Consider the following 27,183-nt stretch of genomic DNA (forward strand, 5'->3'; position numbering starts at 1 on the left):
TCCTCAAAAATGTGCCCAGGATGTTGTCTGAAACAAATTGTAATGTAATATTAAATGGGAAGAGATGAGGGTGATGTATTTATATTGACAAAGGACAAAATGTAGCCTGGGATTTTTTGGATATATGATAAGAATCTCTGGTAGGGGAAGAGTTAGAGAACAAAGTAAAAGACTAATACTTGCTCAAATTTTCTTAGTATTTTACTGACATGGACCATCAGATAAATGATGAAAATATAGAGGAATCAGTGAGCTGTGAAGGAATCTAGAGTTCAACAAAATTATCTCCTTTCCATTTGTCTATTCCTTCACCCATGGGATTATATATAAGGCCATTATCCCACATTACAGGTTCTGAACTCAGAAGTTTCATAGAAAAATTAGTTATTATATTGAAAGTTTTTTCCCAGACGAGGGAATATCCCCTGGATACTTTGACAGAAGAGAAAAAAAGGGGGGGTGCTATGATTTAACTTTACCAAGAACATAACTGATTTTAAAAAATAGTTCAGGGCAAAGGAAATCAAAGCTTCTCTGATAGTGATCAACAGAAAAGGGAAATTGTATTAAACTTTGGGAAAATCCTAGAATAGAAACATAGTAATATTTCCTTAATTGAAATCTCACTATTTTGGAATTAATGTTAATTCAGACAAGTTTTGGGGGAAGTTGAACTTCATGCTTTATTTTTATAAAAGAGATTGCTAATGAATTAGCATTGTAAGCAAAATGTCAGACTGATTAATTTAAAACAATAAATTAAGAAAATACTAAATGATAAATTATTAGCAAATGACTCATCTATTCATTAGACAGGACCTCTCTTTGAAAATACTTTATAAATGGCAAGAAACTGGAAATTAAGTGGATGCCCTTCAGTTGGGGAATGACTAAATAAGTTTATAGTATATGAATATAATGGAATATTATTGTTCTATAAGAAAAGAAGAACAGGCTGATTTCAGAAAAGTCTGGAAAGATTTACATGAACTGATGCTAGGTTAAGTGAGCAGAACCAAAAGAACATTGCATACAGTAAGAATGAGATTATGTGATTATCAATTGTGACTTGGCTCTTTTCAACAATGTGATGATTCAAGACAATTCCAATAGATTTGGGATGGAAAGTGCCATTCACATCCAGAGAGAGGATGATGAAGAATGAATGTGGGGGAAAGAGAGGGAGAAAAATTTGGAACATAAGGTTTTCTGAAAGTGAAAGTTGAAAACCATCTTTGCATGTATCAGGAAAAATATAAAAAGAAAATATAAAATAAGAAAATTTAATTGCTCTAAAATCCATACTTTTCTCAAACTGTGTTCATAATTATTGACTATGTATATCATTGTATATGAGGGCCCAGTGCCGAATAAAAAAGACATTGATCTGATTATTAATTAAAATTAAATTAAAATTTAACAGGGGGTATATGCAAAATCATATTTACTCTTAAGTCCTCTATATAGTTTACAAAGCCCAATGATGAATCTCATTAATACTAGTTGAGAACATTTAGTTAGATAGCAGGTCCTAAGAAAAATAACTGGGCATTTTAGATATTAACTTTTCCCATATGGTGTATCTTTAGTGCATAGAATATTGGACTTGCAATCAGAAATACTCATCTTTCTAAGTTCAGATATGGCCTCAGACACTTAGTAGCTGTATGACTTCAGATAAGTGACCTAATTATGTTTGTCTCAGTTTATTCATTTGTAAAATGAGCTGAAAAAGGAAATTACAAACCATTCCAGAATATTTGCCAAAAAAACTTCAAATGGGGACATGAAAAGTTGGACACAATTGAAATAACTAACAACAATTATAATAAAAAGAAAAAAGTGACCCAGTTTTAGTTTGAGTTTATAAGTACATGGTATTTAAAACAGTAGTTCCATTATAAGTTTTTACTGGCCAAGATATATTTAAAGGACTATGTTTTGTTCTAAACACTGCATTAAAATAATATTTATTAATAACTATTTTACATCACTTTCATTTTTGTTCCCCCCCAAGCCATCAACTATAACAAAGAATTAATAAGAGAAAAAGCAGTTCAGCCAATGTAACCAATATGTCAAATGAATCTAATACTATTTGCAATATTCCTTTTCCATAGCCCTACAAAAAAGGAAGAGATGCATTTTCTCATTTCTTATTCCACCAAGCTATACATTATAATTACATAACATTCAGTTTTATTTTTGTTTCCATTGAAAATCCTTTAATAATTGTGTGTCTTGTTTTCCTGATCCTGCTCACTGCATTCTGCATGAGGTTAAATGAGTCTTCTTGTGCTTCTCTGAATTCTACCTTGCCATCTCTTCTGATGTGGATACCACATTTAGATAAAGTAGAGATTGTCAAGAAGCTAATGGGCACTAAGTAAAGTTCTGTAAGTTAGCAGTTTCAGACTTAAGGTACAAACTGACTTAGAAAAACACATGTTGCATTATATTTTTATTATTTTTGTTAAATATTTTCCAATCTATCTGTTCCAGGCTATAATGGTATCTTGAATAGACAGTAGCCTGAATGTTTTACATTTATGAGTTGGTCATGTCATTTAAAGAATTGGTGAATTCGCTACAAAAGAGAAGCCTCGGGGTAAACAGGAATACTTATTTTCAAGATTTAGAGGGTTTTATTGTGGATGAGGGAATAATAAGATAGCATTAAAACTAATTTATAAGTAGATTTATAAGATCTTAGGTCTGAAGCTAGAAGAGTCTTCAAACATCATTTAAAATAACTTTTTTCCATTTTACATGTATAAATTTACACAGAGATAAATTTTACCCCAATATGAGGAAACTTTCTATTAACTAGAAAAATCCAATATTGAAACAAGCTGTATCTTGAAGAAATGAGTCTTATATAAAGGGTGTCACTTTAATACCATTTTAAACAATTGCAGTTTTAAATTTTAATAGCTTAAAAAAGGCATTAAGATTTCTGAAACAGTCTAAGTAGTGTTATTCAGAGGCTAGCTGACCAAAATGTTATCATCAAAGGGGTTTTTATATTGAGCAGGTGATTGGAGGGAATTGAATCTTAAGATCCCTTCCAACTTTCATTTTTTTCAACTTCTATGACCTCTGTCCATTCTATTTAATACTGCCATAACAAATTCATATGGGGTCTTCTAAGCTTTAGTTACAAGATAGATACTGTCCATCATAGATTATATAGATTGTTGAAGTTGCAGAGAATTTCCTAGATCTGCATTGATAACAAGCTGGGCATGAAATCAGAGAGAAATTAGCTGAAATATGTCCTCAGACAATTATTTACTATGTGACTCTGGACAAGTTGCTTATGTAACCTTATTTGTGAGGCACCTAGATGATGCAGTCCACCTAGATGATGCAGTCAGGAAGCCTGAGTTCAAATCCAACCTCAGATACTTACTAGCTGTAGCCATTTACCCCTGTTTACTTCAGTTTCTTCATCTGTAAAATGATGTTAAGAAGATAAAAGCAAATCGTTCTGATAGATTTGCCAATAAACCCAAAATGGAATCATAAATAATAAGATATGACTGAAAAATGGCTGAGCAGCAACCTTATTTATAAAACCTCATCTATAAAATAAAATAGAGATATTAATGAGATTTATGGTACTTGCTTCAAAAGTCTGCTGTGAGATTTAGATGAGATCCTAGGAGCATAAAAATAGAACAAGAAGGGACTTCCCGGGACCATCTTGTCTAATTCCTTCCTTTTATAATTGAGGAAGCTAAAATGTAATGAGACAGCTGAGGTGATTTGCTCAAGATTAAACATTGTCATTAAGCATTGTCAGAAGCTGGATTTGAAAGCAGGACCATTAACTGTATATTACTTTAATATCCTCATTTTGCATAATTTTCTTTAAGTATAGCATGCATTAAGTCTAGGTCAAATTATTTCTTGTGTTCTTTTCCTCATGTTTATGATGTATATGTATGTGTGTGTTTGTATTCATGTATATTTAAATGAGGAACAGCATTAACTTATTCATCTACTTAAAGAAATATTAAAGTCTTAAAGAAGTATATTAGTTTAATTTACTTACATTTTGTACAGATTTTGCTTTACAATACAGATGTATTCCCTATTTTCTTATAATATTCAGAACATACAATCTTTTGCGTAAATATATACCTCTACTTACATAAAATGCATTCATTGCATGTATTATTTAAGATGGGGACTTCATATGGTATTGCTAATAAACACTAGCTTGTATTGCATATAATGATTATTTCTTTTGAGTACCAAAATTTGCGCTATCCATTCACTGGGAGTTGTGTCTTCTTGCACAGGGCACATCTTTTACATTTAGTGTTACAGAACCACTCTTTTATGTATTCTGTCATTTGCATCAAATCATCCAATTGAAGATTAAATAAAGGATATTAGAAGCCATCCAGACCTACACTCCCATTTTGCAGAGGAAGCCACTGAAGCTAAGGCGGGATGAATGAATTTGCTCAGTGTCTAACAAGTAGTAAATGACCAGGTTCAGATTCAAATCCAAGGTCTCTTATTCCCAAACCAATACTTATTTTGCTGTACCATGTACCTTAATCCTTCCATAGTTCTATTCTAGTGGCTAACTGCATTCCATGTCATATTAGAAATACCTGCCAAATTGAATTTACTTCTTTCCATTAATGTCTCTAATTCAATTTGCTTGCTATTCAGAATTAGTACATTGTAGACAGAAATATGAAGTTATGTATTGATACCTATTTTCTTGGATCATGTATCCTACATATGTTTCCTCTCTGTTGATATTTTTATTTTTAAGATATAACTGTTATTCTTTGTATTTTTTGGCTTGGAAAATGAGTAAGATCATTTTTCTTCTTCTCTCCCTTAATTAGATTTTTAATTTTTCAACTCTGTGTAAGTATGTATATACATGTATATATGTGTGCCTATATACACAGGTATAACATGTATATTTTGTGTATGTATATTATGTATATGTAGAGATATATATAGTGTGTGTGTATGTGTAAACTTTAATGTCCCTCATTAGACTTATTCTGTCCTTTGTCAAGAACTTTTCTGTATCTTAAGTCATGGTCTGGAAACTAAATTTCTTTTTGTGATACCCTCTTCTTATACAACTATTTACTTCCCAAATTTACCTTTCTCTTTTGGATCATTTTCCTTTGGTCAGCATCAGTGATTAAAAATAACATGTATACCTCATTGAACTTTATATTGTAGGTGAATATTGCAGCAAATTAAGATTAGTAAAATGACACAATAGTTATATAGATGACTGGCAGGAAAAAACCACACTGCAACTTTCCCTCCTCTAAAGAAACCCAAGAGTTGGATCACCCTATATCCTTGTATCATAAAGATTTCAAGGCAATTGGTCTGAAAGTTGAATTTCAAAAGATGGAGGTAAGAGGTGAAAATGATTTATGGTGACACTTAGTAAGCTTTTATAGAACATAATACATGTGTTCTTGATACATCCATAAAATTAATTGTTGCTAATTAGTCAGGGCTGCCAACTCAGTTTTCCATGTGAGCCTCACACGCCTATGTTTCTCTCTTGATCAAGTTAATGAGCTTTTCTTCCAGAATGAGTGAAGATCCTGGGATCTTCCATCTTTCCTGGGACACTGAGTCTGTGGCCCTTCTCTCTACCACATATACTTTTTATCCCCCTGATCACATATGCTCTTGTTAGTGGAGGAGGAGAGAAAGATGGGAGGAAGGTTACTGAACAAATTTTCTATCTGGATATTCATAAGCCCCTGGCAGCAGACATGTTAGGTGGGGCAAATCCATCTTTCACAAAAATGCCAGACATGACACAGGTATCATTTCACCAAACATAAAGAAATAAAATACTAATCTCTTTCCATGTCTAAGAGCATAAGACTCAATTCTTCTGAGAGAATAAAATTAAACTCTCTGACTTCCTCTGCCTCCTTCTCTTTCCATCATCCCTCTTCTTCTCTGGGTTTGGGAAGCTGTAACTGAGTTCATTACAGTGTAATGATAAACCAGCTAGCAAACATAAATGCACTGTGTTGCAAGGGACTGTTTGGGCAGCTCCTGGTCCTTAGTGACAGCTACTTGGCACAATACGCGGTGATGATCTGCTCTAACAGAGAGGCTTTTAGGTGCTAAAAGCATAATGACATGAGCTGATGTTACTCTGGATTTGCTTTTAGGCTGTGACCTTAAGCCCTATCCACAGTCACACAAAATCTTTTGTACTGAGCATAGCTACAGGGTAGGACGGCTTCTTCCAAAAGATGTACTCTCTAAGGCAGTGGGAATCTTTTGCTTATTCTGAGGTTGGCCCTCTTACCCAATTAGATACATGTTGTAGTTGTTCAGTCATGTCCCAGGTTTCATGATCCAATTTGGGGTTTTCTTGGCAAAGATATGGGACTGGTTTGACAATTACTTCTCCTATTTATTTTACAAATGAAGAAACTGAGGCAAAGAGTTAAGTGACCTACCCAGGGTCACACAGCTAGTATCTGAAGCCCTATTTGAACTCAGGAAGATTCATATTCCTGCCTTATATGGATACATATACATAACATATAAACCTATATACATATATACATATTTCATGTGTAAATATACCTATATACATATGAACTAATAACTCATATTCATATGCATGAAGAAATATTTCATATTATGTGTATACATGTGAACTAATAATTTATGTCATATATATGATGAGAAAATAAGATTGGAAAGTTGGTTGTCATAGTGAAGTTTTATATACACACATATAAAATATATATGTACATATGTGTATATATATATTGTGTGAAAAAATAAGGATTCTTCCCTACACACAATTCTCTTCCCGGGAGAACATACTTACTCATGTGCTTGCTCCACTTGCTCCACTAACAAAACAGTGAGATTGAGAAGAGGCACAAATACAATTTACAGGAACAACTAGATAGGAAGACTTAGACTCAACCTAATTTGCTAATTTGGCTTGTTTGACACATATTTCCAAACAAATGAATGTTACATCATTGGTGGGCAAACTGCTGTCAAAACAGTTGTGTTTTGTTTTTAAAGACATACACAGGGAAGTTGAGCAATGCTTCAGGGTGAATGAAAAGCATTATTCCACTTTTGATGACTAAGGGGAAGTCTTTGCACAATTTTGGGAGAGAGGGCGGGAGAGGGAGAGAGAAGAAGAAGGGAACAAGCATTTCTATAGTGCCTCCTATGTGCCAGATGTTGTTGTACACACTTTATATCCATATATAAAATCTCATCTGATGTTCACAATTAGCTTTGTTTCCAGAAGTGAAAGCTAAGGATCTCTCCAATTTCCAAGAATGTTAAAGATCTACCCACTTTACAAAGGAAAAAATGATATTTCAGCCATTACTTCTTTGTGCCCTCTTATACCTCAGTGTTTCTGAGTTATTTGTCCCCATAATAAATTCATTTGCTAAGTCATAGCCATACTTTTTGTGTGAGTCTGCCTCCATCTCTCCAATTCCATTTCTTCCATCCTAGCCCCTGCCCATATTATCTTTCATTTGTATTTTTGCAGCTTCCTAATTGGCCTCCTTGATTCCTGCCTCCTCCCTTTCTAATCCATCTTTCATTTCTGCTTGATACCCATGTCGGATCATGTCATTTCCCTGCTCCAAACCTTTTAATGTCTCTCCACAATCTTTCTTCAATCTCATTTTCTAGCCTTATCTCCCATTATTTTGTGCCATTCATTTTCCATCCAAAATGAAAATACATTATCTCCATATTCTTTCATGACTGGGATTAGGAAAAGAACCATTAAGCCCTTGCCATCTACCTTACATGTTATTTTCAGGTTATTCTCCCTTAAATGTAGCTTTCTTTATAACGGAGAATCCACTTGTGACTTTCTACTAAACCTACAATTTCCACTGCCTAATGGACAGCCATAATTAATTATCAGATTTAGAGCCAGAAAGAACCTTAGAGACTATCTAGTTGAATCCCATAATTTTACACATGAAGTTGCTAAGTATCACAATGAATAAGTGACTTTCCTATAGAAACCTTACCTTTCATTCTATACACCATATGAAGTTTTGCTCCAATTTAGTCAATCTTTTCACTTATACATTGGGATCATTATTGTTTTATCTTTAATTATACTGAGAAGTGGACTAGTCCAAAAGGACTGCTGGTCAGAAGAGCCTGATGGTCAAATTCTTTTTTTTAAATGCTTTCTAGTTTTTATAATTATGGTCAAAGCCTAATTGAACCTTAGTTTTCTTATGGACAAAATAATGATAGAAATAATACCAACCTCACAGTATTGTTCATAGGATTGGCTGAGGTCATCAATATAAAATCCTTTATATAGTTTAATAACTTTTAAAATCCAGTGCTAATTACTTTGCTGTTTGTCATTTTCTTCTTTATCTATCAGAATCTTTAAGGTTCTTTTTTTCAAAACTCAATTCAAGTCCTTTTCCTCCCTGAAGTCTTTCCTGGATGACTTTATTCCATATTAATTTCTTCTTTCTTGACATCTTTAGTCCCTATATTTGAATATTATATTCTTATCTATCTGTAGATAGGTAGAACATTTATTAAATGCTTACTGCGTGCGAAGTACTATGCTTAGAGTGGGGGAATCAATAAAAGAGAAGACAGCCAGTCTCTCCAGGGAGTTTATATTCTAAAGAAAGGGGGAATACATAAAGGGTAGCTGAATGAGAAGAAAGTATATAAGTGCAAGGTAGAAGGGCTTGCATGGAAACAGAGAAATCTGGAGAGTGAATTGAGTCAATGGTCAAGCAATCATGGCTGATGCTCATACTGAAATGGTAGAAATAATGATCCCTTCAATACCTTCCTCACGGGATTGTCATGAGGCTCAAATGAAATATTTGAAATCACTTTAAAAAATACTTAAGCCTCTATATAAACACCAGTTATCATTATCACCACCACCACCACCACCATCACCACCACCACTATCATCATCATCATTATCAAAAGAATGATGATGACCTCCATGATAGTGTAGTCTAACCTATACTTGAACAAGCATGCCCCCTGCAATAAGCTTCTAATATTATCATCTCCCTCCTTCTTCTCCATAGGTTTCCCACTTTCTCTTGAGATAGACAAACTGAAGAATAGTTTATTATTAAGGTTTTATCCCAGACATCAACTTCAGAGATTCTTCTTTTCAACATTATACATGGTTTTGCCTTCTGGGTTTTTCAGTCTAAATCTTTGATTGATGTTCATATGAATGATCTTTAAGACCTTTTGCTCTTTTCTGACATTATCCAACTTATCAATGGATCAATGGTCTCCAAGTGGAATCAAAAAATGAACATTGGACTCCAGAGGGTTCTGACAAGGACAGAATGCTTCCATGTTATCATTTTCTCACATCCACATTATCACTCTGTATCAGATGTGTTTCTAATTGATTCTTAAGCTTTAGAATGCATTATCAGTTTTGGCTGCTATGCCACATTGTGTACTCGCTGAGCTTGATAGTTTAATTGTACTATACTTAGCTGCCATTTCCTGGCTAATTTCTAGCACTGTGAGAGGTATACTATAGGCACTTAACAAATACTTCTTGAATTAAGCTAATAAAAAGATGACTATAAGGAATTTTTTGAAATTTGAACACTATATAATTATAGCAGTTATACCTGATAATATGTCTTAGCCCTTTTTTATTTTTAGGAGACTTTTCATCTAGTTTCTCATTTAATCCTAATAACATCTCTCTGAAAGAAGAATTTTTATTTCTACTTTACAGAAGGGGGAAAACACCCAATTTAAGTGATTTGCCAAAATCAGTCAATCATTAAACTAGGGTTAGAAATGTGGTCCCCTGACTTCTGATCAACTATTTCTTTCCAATAAATTAAAGTCATTTTCACTTAATACATATTCTATTTTTATCTTTAATCTTTAACTTTCCACCTGGCCTATTTGATACACCTTTTCTATTGTGCTTATACATGTTTTTGTTATAGATGGACATGGCCCTCTGAAGGGTTTTGGTGATCCCATTTTTTAACTATTCATCAGGTGTCTCAAGTTCTGAGGCCTTAGAGGAAGCACCCCTGCCTTTGAAGAAATATGCTTAGGTTGATTTAACCTTGAAAAAATAGAATATTTTTGCATCTGTCCTAATAAAAGACAAGTCCTGGAGAGGCTGAGCTGTGTTAACTACAGAAGAATTTGGACATTTTCCAGACAGTAGAAGCACAAAAAGGAAAAAAAATTCTTATCTTAAAACAGAAGAAGAAGATGAGTACTATACTTCTCACTTTATAAATCTGCTCCCAGCTCACAAGCTGCCTTCAACTCCTTTTTCTTGTTCACACCCGAAGTTTTGCAGACTGTGAAAGATGGACAGAGCAAATAAGCAAAAGGAAGGACACAGCTGGGTTTCTGTGAAGAAAAGGATGAAGGGCTTTCTAGGGACTGACTGCATCAAAAATCCATAGACTCCCCTAGGCAACATATGTCTTCTCAGACCCCTCACCTCTTCCCCACGATCTCCGTTTTTACCTGTATAGCATGCTTCTCCTCAGCAGGCTGTTTCCATGGCCTCCTAGAGTTCTGGATGGTCACAAAATTAGACTTATCCTGCTGAGTTAGGGGATGGAGGCTCTGCTGGTAGCTGATGGTGATAATGGACATAATTATACCTCGCTCACACCAATTAATTTGCACATGGGATAGTAATCGAAATTGCCATGTTGAAATAATAGCAGTAGCCACTTTATCAAGTGTCTCCTTTTTTAAAGCCTAGAAGCTTTTTACAATCAGCAATTTCTTGAGAAGGAAAGGGGGATAAATTGGATGCTGTATCTCTATTCTTCCTCCCCCTTCCTTTTCTTTTTTTCTCCCTCTCTCTCCATCTCAATTTTCCTTACCTTAATAAGGAACACCATACTGTATTAAAAACAAAACTAACAAATTCTGGCTAATGTATCTGAAAGTATAGGAAATGAAACATTTTTGGAGGAACAGGGGAGACAATAGGGAATTATTTTTCCCCTGGCTACCATACTCATAACTTCTTGGACCCTTAAGACCCTTAAGACAAAAGGAATATGCCTGATCCATACCCCTGCCCCCCCAACTCCTAGGTTAATCTCTTGAAAGTGTGCAGGCAGATCTTACACAAAATATGGGCAAAAAAATAAGTCATAAATCCAGTTGGAAGGCAGAAGACCTATAAATTAAGTTTTCTCAGTGGCAGGAGATTTATTTGCTGTGGGAAAGGCATTGACAGGGGTTATGTGAAGGGGCAAAATGATAAAATGGATCCCATTTTTTGTTCCCATCTTGAAAAGTAGAATAAACTATGACCCCAGATAGTACAGTGGAAAGACTTTTGACTTTGGAGCTAGACACCCAGATTCTCAAACTATGGCTTCTTAACTGTGGCCCAGTTTTTTAAGCCCCAACTTTTTAAGCTGCGAAGATGAGGGTTTAAGTCTCTGCTCTGCTGAAATTGGGAAAGCCATTCCACTTTTCTAGATCTTGATTTCCTCATCTCTCCAATGGGAGCAGAGGCTTAGAGTAGATGGTCTTTAAAATCCTTTCTAGCATTAAGGCTTACAAAGCATTTTACATATATTAAACATTGTATTAGATACAGACTGCAATCCTCTGAAATGGTTCCTAGCTTATTTTAAATTTAATTTTAATTTAATTAAATTTTAAATTAAAATTAAAAGGTTAAGTGACTTCGCCATGGTCACCCAGCTAATGTTAGATAGAAGCAGAATATAAGCCTGGGCATACATAGCCACAGCACAAGTAGTATTTCTTTTTCAGTGTTCCTTATTTAGAGCAACTTCTCTTCAATAGCTGGAAACCATTCTTTCTAGATGTTAATGGTAAATAGAGACTCTCTTTAGAAATTCTAGTATTCAGCATAACAAATTTGGAAATGTGTTTAATATTCTTGCATTTGTGTGACTTTTATCAGAGTGTTTGCCATCTTAGGGTAGGGGAGTAAAAAGAGGGGGTTAGAAAAGTTTTAGAATTCAAACTCTTATAAAGGTGAATGTTGAAAACTGACAAATAAAAATAAAGTTGCAAAAAAAAGAAACTGATTTATGAAAATTGTTGATACTTTCCTCTCTTCAATATTCTATAAACAAAATTTGAGTCTATTCTGTACATTCAATGCTGTGATCTTAAGGATATGATTCTCACAATGCCACCTATTCATGCAGACAGAGATCATTTAAGGAGGATATTACAAATCAAGCAAATATGAAAGTCTGATAAATCTCCCCAATCTTTACCCAAGACATTTTGCAAAGAAAACAAACAAAAAAGTTAGACACACAAGAAAAAAATTCAGGTATTTATTACCCAGTCTATTGTAAGGAGAATGCAGAAATTTAATCCATTCCATTCAAAAGACTATCATCTGAACATAACAAATATAGAACTTTCCCCAAGTACTTAAAAGATAATTCTCAGAGTAACTCTTCTTAGAGCAAACTCTTTTGAATCAGTTTATATAATAAACACAAATAGTTTTGTGCTGAAGATTCTAGAAATTAGTCCAGAATAAAACATTTAACAACAACTAGTTAAACACATGGGATTATGTTAAAAGCAATTTAACATTTTTGCTTGCTCATAGCATACTCTCATAGTTGAAGGATTTTCATGTCAGAGACAAGTTTGAAAATCTTTTGCTGTCCCAGCCTACACTTCAAGATGGAGAAAAAAAAGGTGTGGGATCAATTAAATACAAAAAATTGTCTCTTTAAAATGATTAGGTCATACTTAACTGTACATTCCTGAACGATGGGCATATGTGTATACTTATGTAGAGCAGAAGGCTCCTCCTGGATCACTGCCTTGTCATGGCAGAGGGGCTTGCATAGCTCATTGAAAGTGAGCTATGCTATGCAGGATTACCCAACATGGACAGATCATAGTGGAGAGTTCTGACAAAAGGTGATCCTCTAGAGAAGGAAATGATAAACCATTGTAGTATCTTTGCCAAGAAAACCCAATGAACAATAAGAAAATGATAAAAGAATGAAGATGAACTTGGGCAGAATTCTAGGGATAGTGAAGAATAGAAGGGCCTTTTGTGCTACAGTCCATGGGGTGGAGAAGAATCAGACATGACTCAGTGTCTGAACAACAATAAGACAAGGGGGCAGTAAAATATGGCCAGAGGGTCAAATCTAGTACTCTACCTGTTTTGTATGTCCCATACAAGTCCAGTGTAGAATAAATATAGAAGAAGGATTTCTTACATGTGAGGAGGCCATGTATATATTCTTCTTTGTGGATGGCATTTCACTCACCAGATCAAGCCATTGAAAAATTGTTGAGTTTTCTTAATTAAATGCATAATACATTAAAAGAATCTAATAATCCCGAAAGGAAAAAGAAATAAAGAATATATATTCTAGACAATGATGAACAGTTGGACAGTGCCTCATTGAATTGTTCTATTAGTGCAAATATCTTTGATTCACTCAATTTACCAATGATTTACTAATCCTGAATGATCAGCAAACTACCGAATTGAAAAGGAAGGAGAGAACTAAATTTCATTTGAAAAGTTGTATAGCATTTTTGATTTCCCCCAAGTTTCCCCTTGAAAGAAGATCCCTTTTTTTTTTTTTAACACCAATAGTCTCCCAATGACAGTGAATAATGAAATGTCATTGACCCCCTGAGTAAATGCATGATGGACAAAAATAAATTACATCATATTACTAATAATGAATTGCACATAGGAAGAACACAAAAAAGATAATATCAGAGATACATTACAGGAAAACAAGATGGATCCATCAGGCAGAGAGATTGCAGTATAACAGATGAACAGATATTTCATGTGTTAGACTGGTCTTCATATATTGTTAAGAGTTCTAGAGGAAAGTTCCCAACAGATTGGGTAGATTACCTATGGAAGATGTGTAGGAGGATGTGGACAAGAGTTGCATGAGAATGTGGAAATGGATGTCTCTCCACCCTCACTTGTGGGTGAAATCATCTATCTTCAGAAGCATTGAAAAAAGGAAATAACATACAATAGGAAATCTACATACTCTTCACCAGATTATTAATCATCAGTGATATGAAGGATTTAATTCAAAGAAACTTTATATGTTTTGAATTAAAATTGGACAACCCCAACTAGATTAGATGGAAGGAAAAACAGAAATCATTTCAAAGGCTGGGACACAACTTTAGATTAGTAACCATAGTCTTAGTGGATAATTCTCAAACTCCATTTTTAAGAGAGGGGATACCTTACTCTAAACAGAAGCATGGGGACTGCAAGGTGAGTGGAATCTGCAAAAGGGAAATAGAGTTGTAATTGCAAAGGGATGTTTTCCTTTGTACACAATATTAGGTAGGTACTAGTCACACATTGGTATTTTCAAGAATAGTTGGATATGTTAACCACAACCAGTAATGCTTGTATATCTATCTGGGGTAAGAGTTATTCATCTTTTTTTTTGGGGGGGGGTTATGATGAGTTCCTTTAACAATTCAGTGAAGCCTATGAAATGGTGAATTTCAATTAGAAATAAATGAAAATAAAGATGTAATATCTTTTCCTACCTAAGTTTAAGAACCCCCTGAAATCTCTCTGTAGCTACCTTGAGTGTCTATAGACTGTAAGTTAAGAACCCCTTCTGTAAGATCTCTTGAATAAAATATTCTCCCCCCCCAAAATTTAATTAATAGGGTCCAAATATCCAGTCTTTTTCTGGCTCTTCTAGGAACAACATGGCACCAAGTCAGCTAGAGAACTGCATTTGCTTAGAATTATAAACTATTTTTAAGTGAACTGGTATGCATATGAGGAAGTTTTTATTATTTACATATTGTCTTGTCCTAAGGCACAAGCCATGTAATTCATTATGCCTGAAACCATAACAAAACATAATCACCATTTAAAATTCTTTTCAAGGGAAAAGATGCATTTTAATGCCTTTAAAAGTTAGTGTCAAGGGAAGAAGAATAGTAGAGGGGTGTGTGTGTGTGTATGTGTGTGTGTGTGTGTGTGTGTGTGTGTGTGTGTGTATGATGGTGGAAGTAATTATGGTTTGCAGACTTTAGTTTTAGTTTTTAGTTTCTCCCTCCCCCCATATCCTTTTTTTCTCTTGTTATCACAAAGAAACAATGAAAATCAAATCAAATAGTAAAATACCCATTTTGTTCTGGATTCAGTGAAGAGTAAATTAAGTGGGAATTTTCTACCTGAAGAACATTTGACAAGCAATGAGCTAAATATTTACTTTAATTAGTTCTTTGTTCTTGCATCATATCAGTGTTTTTTTTTTTTTAAATGCGGTCACTCTTCCCAATGAACACACTTCTTTCTTCATTTTATTACCAGAGTTGCTGCTGCAAGAAGAGAGATTTCTGTCTGTTCTTGTGCATGTGACTATTCTGCAAATACAATGGCCCCTTTAATTTCTATTCCTCTGAGTTCCCACAGAAACTATGGTCTCTTTCATGATGTTTTTCACTTAATCCATCTCTTGATCTTCATAAAATTCTGTTAAGGACAATTTGCAGTTTGCATATTTTCCATAAAGTAGATGTGAAGGGAAAGAACATTAAGCACATATTTACTGAGCACCAACTCTGTGCCCAGGATTATCTTGGGTACTGTGGACCAGAAGGGGTCTTTACAATCTGGTTGGATAAAGGTGACAGTTGGAGCAATAGAGTCATAGATTTATGATTCCAGACATGAGTTGTGACAAACCTTAGAAATTATGAAGTCCAATCCTCTCATTTTTACAGATGAGGAAATTGAGGATTGGTGAAAATAAGTGACTAGTCTAAGAGCATATAGATGGTAAGAGAAAGAAATAGAATTTGAATTAAGTACCTCCAACTCCATCTCCAGCACTCTTTATTGGGAACAATGATAATAAAATCAATAATTTAATAGCCCGATGCTGTGCTAACTAATGGGAACAGAAAGGCGATAATGTAGACCCTACCCTCAAGAAGTTTATATTCTAACAAAGGAAACAATATGAAAACAACTATGAGCTCACAAGAGATATTCAACCTAAATGTGAGGCTTTATCAGAGAGGCAGGGAGGGACAACTGGGAGAGACCTCTTGAACAAGGTGGAATTTGAGCTGAGTGGTGAAGAAAGCCAGGGAAATCAGGAGGAAGAGGAGAAAAGGAATTCCAGTTTAGGATCTCTTCCAGCTCTTAGACTGATCTTAGGAGCTCAGTCAGAATATTTTCTCTATATTTAGATTGTATCCACTTTATATATCTGTGCCTTTCTGTTCCCATTAGTTAGTGCAGCATCGGGCTATTTCCAAAAGGCTAATTGTCTCTCATTCACTGATTCAGTTTCATCTCTTCATTTTGCAAACTGGGGAAATTAGATCAACTCCAAGAGGTTTTAAATGTCTTACCCATGACCATACAAGTCCTAAGCCCCAGATTTGGATGCAGGCTCCAGATCGAGTTCTCTCTACTATCTTCTTTTATAATGTAACATAATCTCTATTAAATTATAGGAGTTTCTACTAAATTTGGATAAAATGTATCATGATCTCTGGGTAAAACCAAGAAACAAAAATCAGGAAGATATTGAAAGAATAATACTTGATTTTGGAGAGGGGAGTGTAATGGAGCAACAGAAGAGGGGCTCTACCATAGGAGAGGAAACTGAGACTTAAGATTTTTAGGGAAAGTTTCATGGAAAGGAGAGAGGGGAGGACCTTGAATGGGTATTTGCAATGTGGATAGAATTTGGACAGTTGTGGAGAGAGGTGAGGTGATAGGGATGGTGAAACGTTGTTCTTTCTGGTTGACTGATACTTTCTATTCTCTCAGTCCAGTATGCAAAAGTTCATTCTAATCAATTTAACTCTTTAAGTAGTGACTGGATGCCTGCTATAGACCAGTGCTAGATACTGGCAAAAATAAAACATACCTAACCCTCAAAGAATTAATTTGGAAGAGGGAGAGGAACAAATGCACTCAGATAATTCAGAACAAATATACACAAAAATAATTTGTTGGAGAGAAGCAGTGCTGATCACAGGAGAGAGAATATAACTCTTGCAAGATCTAGCATTTAAAGGAAATGGGGAAACTGAGCGGAAGAAGAAGGGCGCTTGTGGAGAGCACATGGGATAAAGTCTATGCTTTGTATTTCTCTTCTTCCCACCTTCTGGCAAGGACTGTAACTATGTTCCACACTGCATCCCACTGATACCTTCTTCTAGCAATCCAAAATCATTGCAAAGGTGGACACAGCCTGACTCCTGTTGGAGGGGCTGCCTGTAGAGGAGAGTTCCAGGAAATGAAGAGAACATCATGCTTGCCTACTAACAATGGGTACCATTGATTCTCTCAACCATTACCCACCTCCCTCTGCTTCAGCTCTAATTTTTATTCTGTGTTTGTTTTACAGTTGTTCAGCACATCAAGAGACATAACATCGTTCTGAAAAGGGAACTAGGCGAAGGAGCCTTTGGAAAAGTTTTCCTAGCCGAGTGTTATAACCTCTGCCCTGAACAGGACAAGATCTTGGTGGCTGTAAAGGTAAGACGATCTCTAATTCCTGACAATTCCCCCTCTGAGACTGACACTTAAAATGATTTTAGCAAGCTTTCAGGGAACAAAGAAGCAATATAGCAAAACGAATAGAGTCTAGAAGATATGGATTCAAATCCCACCTTAGTTCAACTTTCATCCAAGTTCAGTTACTCTAGACATTGTCTCAAACTCATGGCTTCACTTTCCTTATATGTAGTTCCCTTATATGTGATAATACTAGCCCTTATTTTCCTGGGTGATTGTGGAGATCAAATAAGATAGTGTATGCAAAACTCTTTATAAATATCAAAGTCCTATAGAAGTATTAAGTATAATCTGCATGTATTAACTACATTGGCTTCAATCTACATTGATAGATGATATCCCCACACTGGGAGTTCCTTTCACTAGTTAAATCATTAATTTTTTGAGTATATAAATATTCACAAACAAGCAATCCCTGCTATAGTGAATACCAATGTTCATATCCACTTTATTGATGAAATAATAAGACATTCTCCCCAGGGTCAATTTTGTAGGACTCAATGGATCATAAAAGTCACCAGGGAAATACTGCATCAGTTTACTGATAACCAATTAGGCAGAGATTTACTCAAGACCATTTAATGTGACAGAAGCAGAACTTGAGCCCAGATCTTTGATCTTCATATATAATATTCTTTTCATTGTACCACTCTTGGTGACTATTTATATGTAGATCTTACTGAATTCTTAATTACTGTTCAGACCAACAGAATTGTGGAAAGAGAGAATGGTGAATCCCATTCAGTCTAGGAGCAAGATGAAGCCAGCAGGAACCTGCTTGGGAAAGTTGACCATTAACTTGATTGTTAAATTTTCATTGTGAACATATATTCCATGGAAATCTGCAAAACCTTCAAATCAAATCTTAATTAATTGCTTTGTTGATTGTTTAGATTTTAAGAACTATCAATAATGCCAATTAAAACCTAAATTATGTTGGGAACACTTTTTTTTTTTTCCCCTGCAGAGATGATTACTTAATATTTACCAGAAAAGTCATGCTTTAATTTGGCTTTGTCTTACACTAGCCACCTAGAATCTTAAGCCTAGGAACTACCACATGTCTGGACATGTGGAAATGAGAGCTGGAACATTTTCTAACCTCTCTTAGCAGGGAGATGTGATTGTTAGAATTCCCATCAATTTTTTTTTCCTTTTGAAATCTTTCCTGAGTTTCTAGAATCTGAGGATAGTTCTAAAACCCAGTATAGAGTGAAATTAGGAAACATCCCAGGTAGACTCCATATCTTCTAATTAGGCATAATATATTCTTGTCAGGAATGGATTTTATAATGCTTTTCATTAAAATCATGTGATTTGCATAAAGAGAAAATAACTGCTATGCACATAACATTATTTAATTTGTGAAGCACATTTTGTCTATTGTTTCATTTGAACCCTACTGCAATCTTATGGGTTAAGTACTATTGGTATTATTATCTCCATTTTATGAATGATAAAACTAAGGCTCAGAATAGTTAAGATGACTTCTCCACAGTTACCTAGCTACCAGATGTCAGAGTTAAGGTTCAAACCCATGTCTTCCTTCTTCCAAATTCAGCACTCTTTTCACTAAGACTCAATGTAAATGATAATTCCAGGAAAAGGTGAAATTTCCCATGGTTTCTTTCACACACGAGAAAAATTGATTTAAAAACCTTAAAAGAATTTTTATAAAAGTCCCAAGGAATCTTTTATAACAAGATATCATATATAAAACTTGTTTATCAAAGTATTAGGTCACATATAAAATATGAAGTCATGAGTTTCTTTAATGACATGTGTATATAGCAGATATGGATGTGATTATCCACAAACTTTATTAAAATGTCATTTTTTTTTGTCTTGGATCACTGATGGATATTCCTTAGAGAGGTGGAAGGGAATGGTGTGTGTGGAGGAGGATATTAAGAAATGGATACTTTCAATCTGAAATAACTTCTTTTAAAACATGCATGAATAAATCTTAAACATTTAATTTGGATTAAGTATCTTATTATTATCAGGACAACATTTCATTGTTACAAGGGTTTTATAGCCTACTATTGCTGTGGTTAGTGCTCATTAACTAGCATAATGGGCAGCTAATAAAGAAAAAGACTATTTAAAATGTCTAAACTTCTCCTCTCTGCAGACTAAACACTTTAAAAGTAGCAGATGGAACTCAGCTTTTTCCAAGTGGAAATATTCTACATGTGTTTTTCTTGTCATAGAAAGGAACTAACTTGGGTGGCAAGAAGTCTCAGGGACTGTCAGCGAATTCCTTATTTTGAGCAAATGAAGGCTATAAGTCTCTGATGATAACCAAGTTCATGTTTATAAAATAAATATAAGCTTAGTGAATGGATAAAGAGTGATTCATTTGGATGGGGTTGAGAGGGGAATTAAGGAAGCCTTTGAGAGATCTGGAGTTTAGAAGGTTAAGAGTGGGAGGATGGGGGGGGGGGGGGGCGGGGTTGGTTAGAAGCAGTAGGTTTGACCAGGCAGAAGGCTTAAAAAAGGAAGAATCTTTCCTTACTTTCAAATTGTTTAACTCCTGCTGTCTCCCTTACTTCCTTCTTTCATAGATTACCCTGCCAGGGAAGAGGGGAATTATAAAAAATAGCATTTTCAGAATACTATCTCTACATTCCTGTAATTCTTCTAATAGTTTTTCTTTCTCTCTTGTATGAACAAACCTAAAGGATTCTTTAGATAGGAGTAGCAGTAATAGGAGCATTTCATAATTGTGGGACAGTGAATAAAGGGGCCTTGAAGTTAGGTAGAATAGGGTTCAAGCAATAGATCTGATATATACTCACAAGGTGACTATGGGCCAAGCATTTAACTTCCTCAAACCCCAGTCATTCTGTCTAAAAATGTCAGTTAATAATAAGTCCCGTCTATCTACACAGGTTACTTATACCTTTGGAATCCAATTCTTAATGTGCAACAAGAAAATTGCATTTACACACATATATTGAATCTAGGTTATAACACATGTAAAATATATGAGATTGCCTGTCATCTAGGGGAGGGAGTAGAGGGAGGGAGGGGAAAATCTAGAAAAATGAATACAAGGGATAATGTTATAAAAAAAATTACTCATGCATATATACTGTCAGAAAAATTTTAATAATTATAAAATTAATAATGAAAAATAGCAAAAAAGAAAAAAGAAAAAAAATATATGCTATCCTTTCAAACATAAAAAAAAAAATAAGTCCTACTTCTGCTATTTGCTGCTTCCATGTAGTACTTGTGTAGTCTTTGACAAGTCACTTAGATTATTGGGTTTCAGTTTCCTCGATTCTAAAACAAAGGGACTGGATTGGATGAGCTCTAAGATCCCTTTCATTTTGAAATCTGTTACCTCGAGTTACAGATGAGTTGCCAGTCAGCATGGTGTAGGGCCAAGGTATCAAACTTGCCATCCAGGAGGCAGTTAGCAAAACTACCAAATGCTAACTGGAACAAATTAAAATGTAATTGGGAAATGTTTAACAAAATATATATATATATATGACATAGATAATATTAATATGTGGTTTTCTAAATAATATGTTGCTGCTCGGATCCATTTCTATTTGTTGACTCCACTGCTGTTGAGAATATCCACACATGGATTTCTGTACATTGATGAAATTGTATTTTCAGATGATAAGGGGAGTGTGAGAAACAAAACATATTACCAAGAACTCCACTGACACACTGATGAATGTAGGAAAGATCTATTTTACATTTTTGTAAAAATAGTTACACTCTAATTCTTAATAATGGGAACATAGTCACAGAAGCCAGGTCAAGCTTTGTTATGGGGTTTGGTTAGCCCTACTTCTTCCTTCTGAATCTTGACTAATTAGGACCCTTTCCAGATTACCATTCTCCCCTATGAGATATGTAATATATCCAATTTTAAGCAAAATATGACCAGAGCAGTTGTTTAAGTTCCTGCTGTTGGTTACTTATTCACTCTTCCAGTCCTTCTTTGTCCAAGAGGGAAACTCCCTTTTCTTATTCCAGGGGATTCCTGTTAAAATCTAAACTTAATTACTCTTTGATGTCTTTGTAGGTTTCAGTTTTCTAATTTAAATTTTATTTCTCCAATGTAATTTTTATAAAGGTATTCCCATGGATTTGAACTCCAAATTCAGAACATCAACATAGGTATTACATTACCCAGGGCTTCAGTGATTTTGTTTGGAAATCCAAGTGCTTGGACCTATGGTTGAAACAATGGTAGATCTTGAGAGAGATGGCACCTGAGACCAGACTGTCCTGCTGAGATTTGAGTAAAGCAGTGCATTAAAGGTCATACCTCCATAATAACTGAATCCTGGCCCTGGCTCTATAGCTACATATATGTTCCATACCAGGATTCCCATTCACCCTGAGAAACTGTAGGTAGTAACTGTCACTGTCCTTCCAATCTCTGATTCAAGATTAAGCACATGACAGTGGGAAGACTTTTCAACAAGGTAATAGCTTTATCCTAAAACCAGGTCTGTTGCAGAAAACATTGAGTCTCTGAGCTCAGAATCAAGGCTCTGTGATGTTACCAAAACTATTTGGTCTGGTTTCAGCTTGTTGGAGATGAGGCTCCAACTTATTGTTTAGTAATGCCATTATAGTTCCTATCATTATAGCTCTGGAAGTCTGTAGAAATCAGTAACAAAGGTTTTTTACATTTGTGTGTCCAATGTTTTGTGCTTTAGGAGAGTTTCAGTGTCGAATGAATGAATGACTTGTTGAATTTCTCTTCAATACCCACACTTGTTTATGTGCCTTAGATTGAATTAGCTAATCAATAGCTAAGCATGTCCCTAATTTTTATACAATTAATTTAGTGGCAAAATGATGAAAAAAAACAGAAGCTCCACTTCCTTATCTTCCTTAAACCATTTTTTTCCAACACTTTGCTTCTAACAAGATATTCTCCTATTGTCATTTGACCAATACAGCCAGAGCAGATTTTAACATAAATAATTTGTGCCCAAATTCTGGACTTCCTACTTACTTCATCCCTTCGGGTGGACATAGCTGCTCATACTTATGAGAATTAGGTAAGGGGTAACCTCTTTTGGTTCGGCGCAAGGTTACATAGTTAAATGCAGTCTAGTGACAGTGCAGAGTCCCCTGTAAAGGAATTTACAGGCCCAAAAATTTAATTGATAAAAAAAGTTGATTGTTGGGGTTTGGAAGTAAGGGTAAAGATAGAATGATGCCAGGGCCAGAGCCGGTCGCTGGGTGGGCAGGAACTCTTGGCATGGCTGATGTAAGAATGCCATGTTTGGGCTTCTGCAAAGAGTGGGCTCCAGGGTTCCCTTTTTATAATGGGGGCTCTTGGTGATCTTGAAGGGTGGAGTCCCAGGCTCCTGGCTGGTTTCAGCCAGGGTTAGAATTGAATAGAATTCAAAGAGTTTTTAGATAAGGAAGAAGCTGTTTGGGGGGGGTTGGGGAAATCTGAGCAGAGAGTGGGGGGCTGGGAAAGCCCAAGTTCATTGGAATTCAAAAGAGTGCTTTTGACCAGAATTTATGAATCAAAGATCCTAGCATCTTCAGCCATGGGGGGGTTGGGAATCAGAAAGGAATCTTACCCCACATCAATACCACTTAGATGAGCAGGAGAGTCACCAATTGCACTTACTTTGCTTAGATAGAAGACAGTTGGCCTTTCCATCTGTCCTGCCACTCCATGGCCAGGTTTCTAGTCATTGCCATCTGACTTGACCATGCACTGTGAGAATTCCTGAGCCTTTTCATCTACTTTAACTATAATCGATAACCTACAGAAGAACACACACACACACACACACACACACACACACACACACACACACACACATATATATATATATATATAAAATGATTTATCTGCAGAACAGATGGAAGGGTCCAATGTTACTCACTGTTACTCGCATGTATATATGTACATGTGTATGTACATATATGTAAATATATCTATATATATGATATGTAAATATATGTGCATATATTTCTCCTCCAGTCTGCCCCCTCCCTTAATAAAATAAGTGCTTCTTGTGAGCAGGAAGTATCTCATGTAAGTGCTTATAGTGTTTAATAATATTTTTTCATTCATTCATTCACTTATTCTCATCTCATGTGGGCTTGAACTAGAAATCTGATCTGGCTGTGTTGGGTAAATGGAGAAGGGGGTAAACCTTATTAGAAGGAAGATCTTTGAGAAAATTTTTCAAGGAATTTAGGGAAGTCCCTAAATTGTTTTTTTCTCTTCCTGATTCTAAAGACTGACTCTATTCAAATTCGGGGTTTGATTAGCTGTTGGTTAACTAATGCATTCCAAACCAAAAAACTCAACAAATACTGAGCATCTAACATGTGCTAGGTAACAAAAATTTATAGACAAAGGGAAAAGCAGTGTCTGCCCTCAAAGAACTTACACTGTACTGCAAGATTTAAGAACATTGACCCAATTATCCTTCTAGCAGCCATCTTGTTCAGCAATCAACAACCACAACCCCAGGTGAACTCTATCCCCTAGAACCTGCTGGTTACAGGTTAACATATGAACTACTTTAGTGGGACACTGACGGATACCAAATAACAAAATAAGCAGAGAAAAGTTCCCAGTTCAGGGGTGGTGGATGCATTATGGAGAATTTTTAGAAAAACATAGACAAGGATGAAACAGAATTCATTGACTTATTGAAGCCTATTGATTAGTCTTTGAAGTAACAGTTTAGCCATGCTCTTTAAAAAGTCTCAAAAAACATTGAAAAGTTGTGTTGAAATTTCCTCTTCTTACTATTCATCTTCTTGAATAAATTTAAGCAAAAGTATGACCTCAACCCATATATGTAAATGGAACATATATATATATATATATATATATATATATATATATATATATATATATATATATATATATATATATATATGGAAGATATATAACTGCAATGTGCATGATATATATTACTATGAACACAAAATGAGAATCCTGGATGCATCTGTTGCTTACTCTCTCTGAGGCTTTAGACAAATTACTCTGGATCTCAGTTTCCTCATTTGTAATATGAATTACCTCCAAGGTTCTAAATTGGTTGCCTATCATCCCCTATATGTGTATTTTTGCTGAAACTATGATTGGATTTAGGCATTAGGTTTGAAATCACATAAAGACATGAATACTTTTTGATATATTGAATGAATGAATAAAAATGGATCTGCTATGTTCCAGGTACTGAGGACATAAATATAAAAGTGAGACAGTCCCTGTCCCCTTGACAAGGGAAGAGATTTTTGGTTTGGGGGTATCACAGCAAGTGTGAGTAAAGTCATAATAAAGTGTCAACTGAAGTTGGGAGAAAGTGCCCACAATTAGTTATCAATTGTCACACACTTTCTAGTTGCCCTGCTAGTGCTATTTTTTAAATTATTGCTTTCACAGCAGAAGTTGAGGTAGCAGAATGGGAAAGCATTGGGGTACATGTAGTAGCAGGACAGGTGGCAAGCATCCTGCTGGATGGATGGATAGAGCATTAAACTTATTCATTTATTTTAGCAACAAAATCTGAGAAAGGCTACCTCATACTCAGACTGGGATCATTTGTCCTGTTTGTGTATGTGATCTATGATTTGAAAAACCCATCCAAAAGACTGCTTCTTTCTCAAACTATAGAAAACAATATTTTTGATTTGTTCACATTTTAAAATACTTTCCAGTGATTCAAAATCTAGGAGAGTACATTCTAAATGAGACTAAAATGATGCTCTTGCTAGGACAGTGCTAGGAACTCTCCCCAGAAGTATAAAACTAACAAAAAATAAAGGAATGGTTTAAGAAGAAAATAAATTGAGCAAGATTGCCAAGGAATGAGCATCTTCTCACCTATATGGAATTGCTGTCAGTGCTTCTCTTCATTGATTGGAAGCTCTTTGGGGTCTTTGACATGCCATCTGCTTGTTGCCTAGCAACCCTTGCAGCATTGTGCATGCATGTTAAGAAATAGCTGCTATTGTGCTGTATTCTTCTTTAGGGGGAACTGCCTGGGGTTCAAAATAGAGTGCTTTTCTTTCAGACAGATGGATGCCATTCAAAATCTTGGGGTAGATGATGAAAATTATTTAAGGGCTGAAGCATGCATAAGAAATCTGGCTTAGGATAAATATAGATATATAGACATACATGAACATATCTGTTCTCCATAAAGTATCTGAAGATTTTTAAGCCATAAAGTTTCTAATTTTCTGGGTTATTTTCATATTACCTTTAGCTTATGGGAGAATAAATTTGCCAGCTGCTTTCTTTCCCTTTTATATATTACCACTGAACATGTAATGAGGACATGGGACAGAGTATATTTTATCTTTCAAGTAACTGAGTTATAAATTCAAGGAAGGGCAGCATTCTGCATTCTCTGTTTTGCCTATCAGCACATTTACTATTTCAGCCTACATATATACAGCACTCTATAGTTATACTTGCAGTTATATCTCTTCATACTATAAATTTAAAACAATTGAAATGGAAACACATTATAGAATACAGATTGAGAATCCACATATCTTTTCTCCACTAAGAAAAAATCTCCCATGGTGCATTACACCATAGTATAAAAATGGAATATTGAAGCTCAAAGGGACCTGAGAAATCATACATTCTAACCTCTCCTTCATATCATAGATGAAAAATCTGAAGTCAGAGAGTATTTATGGTTTGACCAATCATATAAATTAAAATGACTATAAATTTAAGTTGATGTAAAAGAGACATTTGTTGTGACAAATGTTAATCCTGAATTCAGCAAGATACTTTGGTCACTCCCCCTCTTTGGTGATGATAATGACTGGCCTAATAATTGGGGAGTAATTACAAAAAATTACCTCAAAAAGCCTACTCGCCATGATATATTATCAACAAGCTAAGTGATCCATCACAAAATATTTTTTAAGAAGTAGTTAAAACATCAGGTATGGGTAATAGTTCCAGCTCCCTATTATACAGTAAAGTGATTTGAAGAAATATGAACTATAAGATCCTAAGGCTAAAACAGAGGAAATTCAACAAGATGCATAGACTCACTGGGGCTTACCTTTCTGAAAAATGACAGGGGATTTAACATATATTTTTATCACGTTTGATATATCAGGTTACTTGCTATCTATGGAATAGGTGGGAGGAAGGGGGAAAACTTGCAACACAAGGTTTTGCAAGGGTTAATGTTAAAAAATTATCTATGCAAATGTTTTGAAAATAAAATGAGAGGGTTGGACACTAGTCTCTCAAGTGCATTGCAGTTCAAAATTTATGTTCCTAAGATTTCCATGCCTAAAATGGACTTTTCTTCTTCCCAGTCTCTATCACTCACTGTACAAGGCCCAAAGCATGTACATTCTCCTCCTTGAAATTGTCTGATTCTTCCTTTCTTTTGAGATTTATCTTCATGAATCTTTCAAGACACTCTCTTTTCTGAGCTTAAGCATTTTCTAATTTGTGACCTTCCTCCATTAAAATACAAGGTCCTTGAAGACTGAGTTTGGCTTATTATTGTTTATATGTATATCCAGAACTTAGCACAGTGCCTGGCAAGTGTCTCCCTCTCCCTTTCTCTTACTCTTTT

The 27,183-nt window shown here is 35.1% G+C and overlaps 1 protein-coding gene across 2 annotated transcripts in view; it reads left to right on the forward strand.

The window, feature by feature from the left end:
* NTRK2 (neurotrophic receptor tyrosine kinase 2) overlaps window positions 1-27,183 on the forward strand; it is a 400,497-nt gene that overhangs the window by 275,818 nt on the left and 97,496 nt on the right. For both annotated transcript variants that reach the window (XM_074280190.1, XM_074280189.1), the window contains one exon: window positions 17,433-17,563. In XM_074280190.1, the coding sequence (XP_074136291.1) occupies window positions 17,433-17,563 (131 nt within the window). The remainder of the gene's footprint in view (window positions 1-17,432; window positions 17,564-27,183) is intronic.

The sequence above is a fragment of the Sminthopsis crassicaudata genome, chromosome 1 (assembly GCF_048593235.1).
Source record: "Sminthopsis crassicaudata isolate SCR6 chromosome 1, ASM4859323v1, whole genome shotgun sequence".
NCBI classification, from domain to species: Eukaryota; Metazoa; Chordata; class Mammalia; order Dasyuromorphia; family Dasyuridae; genus Sminthopsis; species Sminthopsis crassicaudata.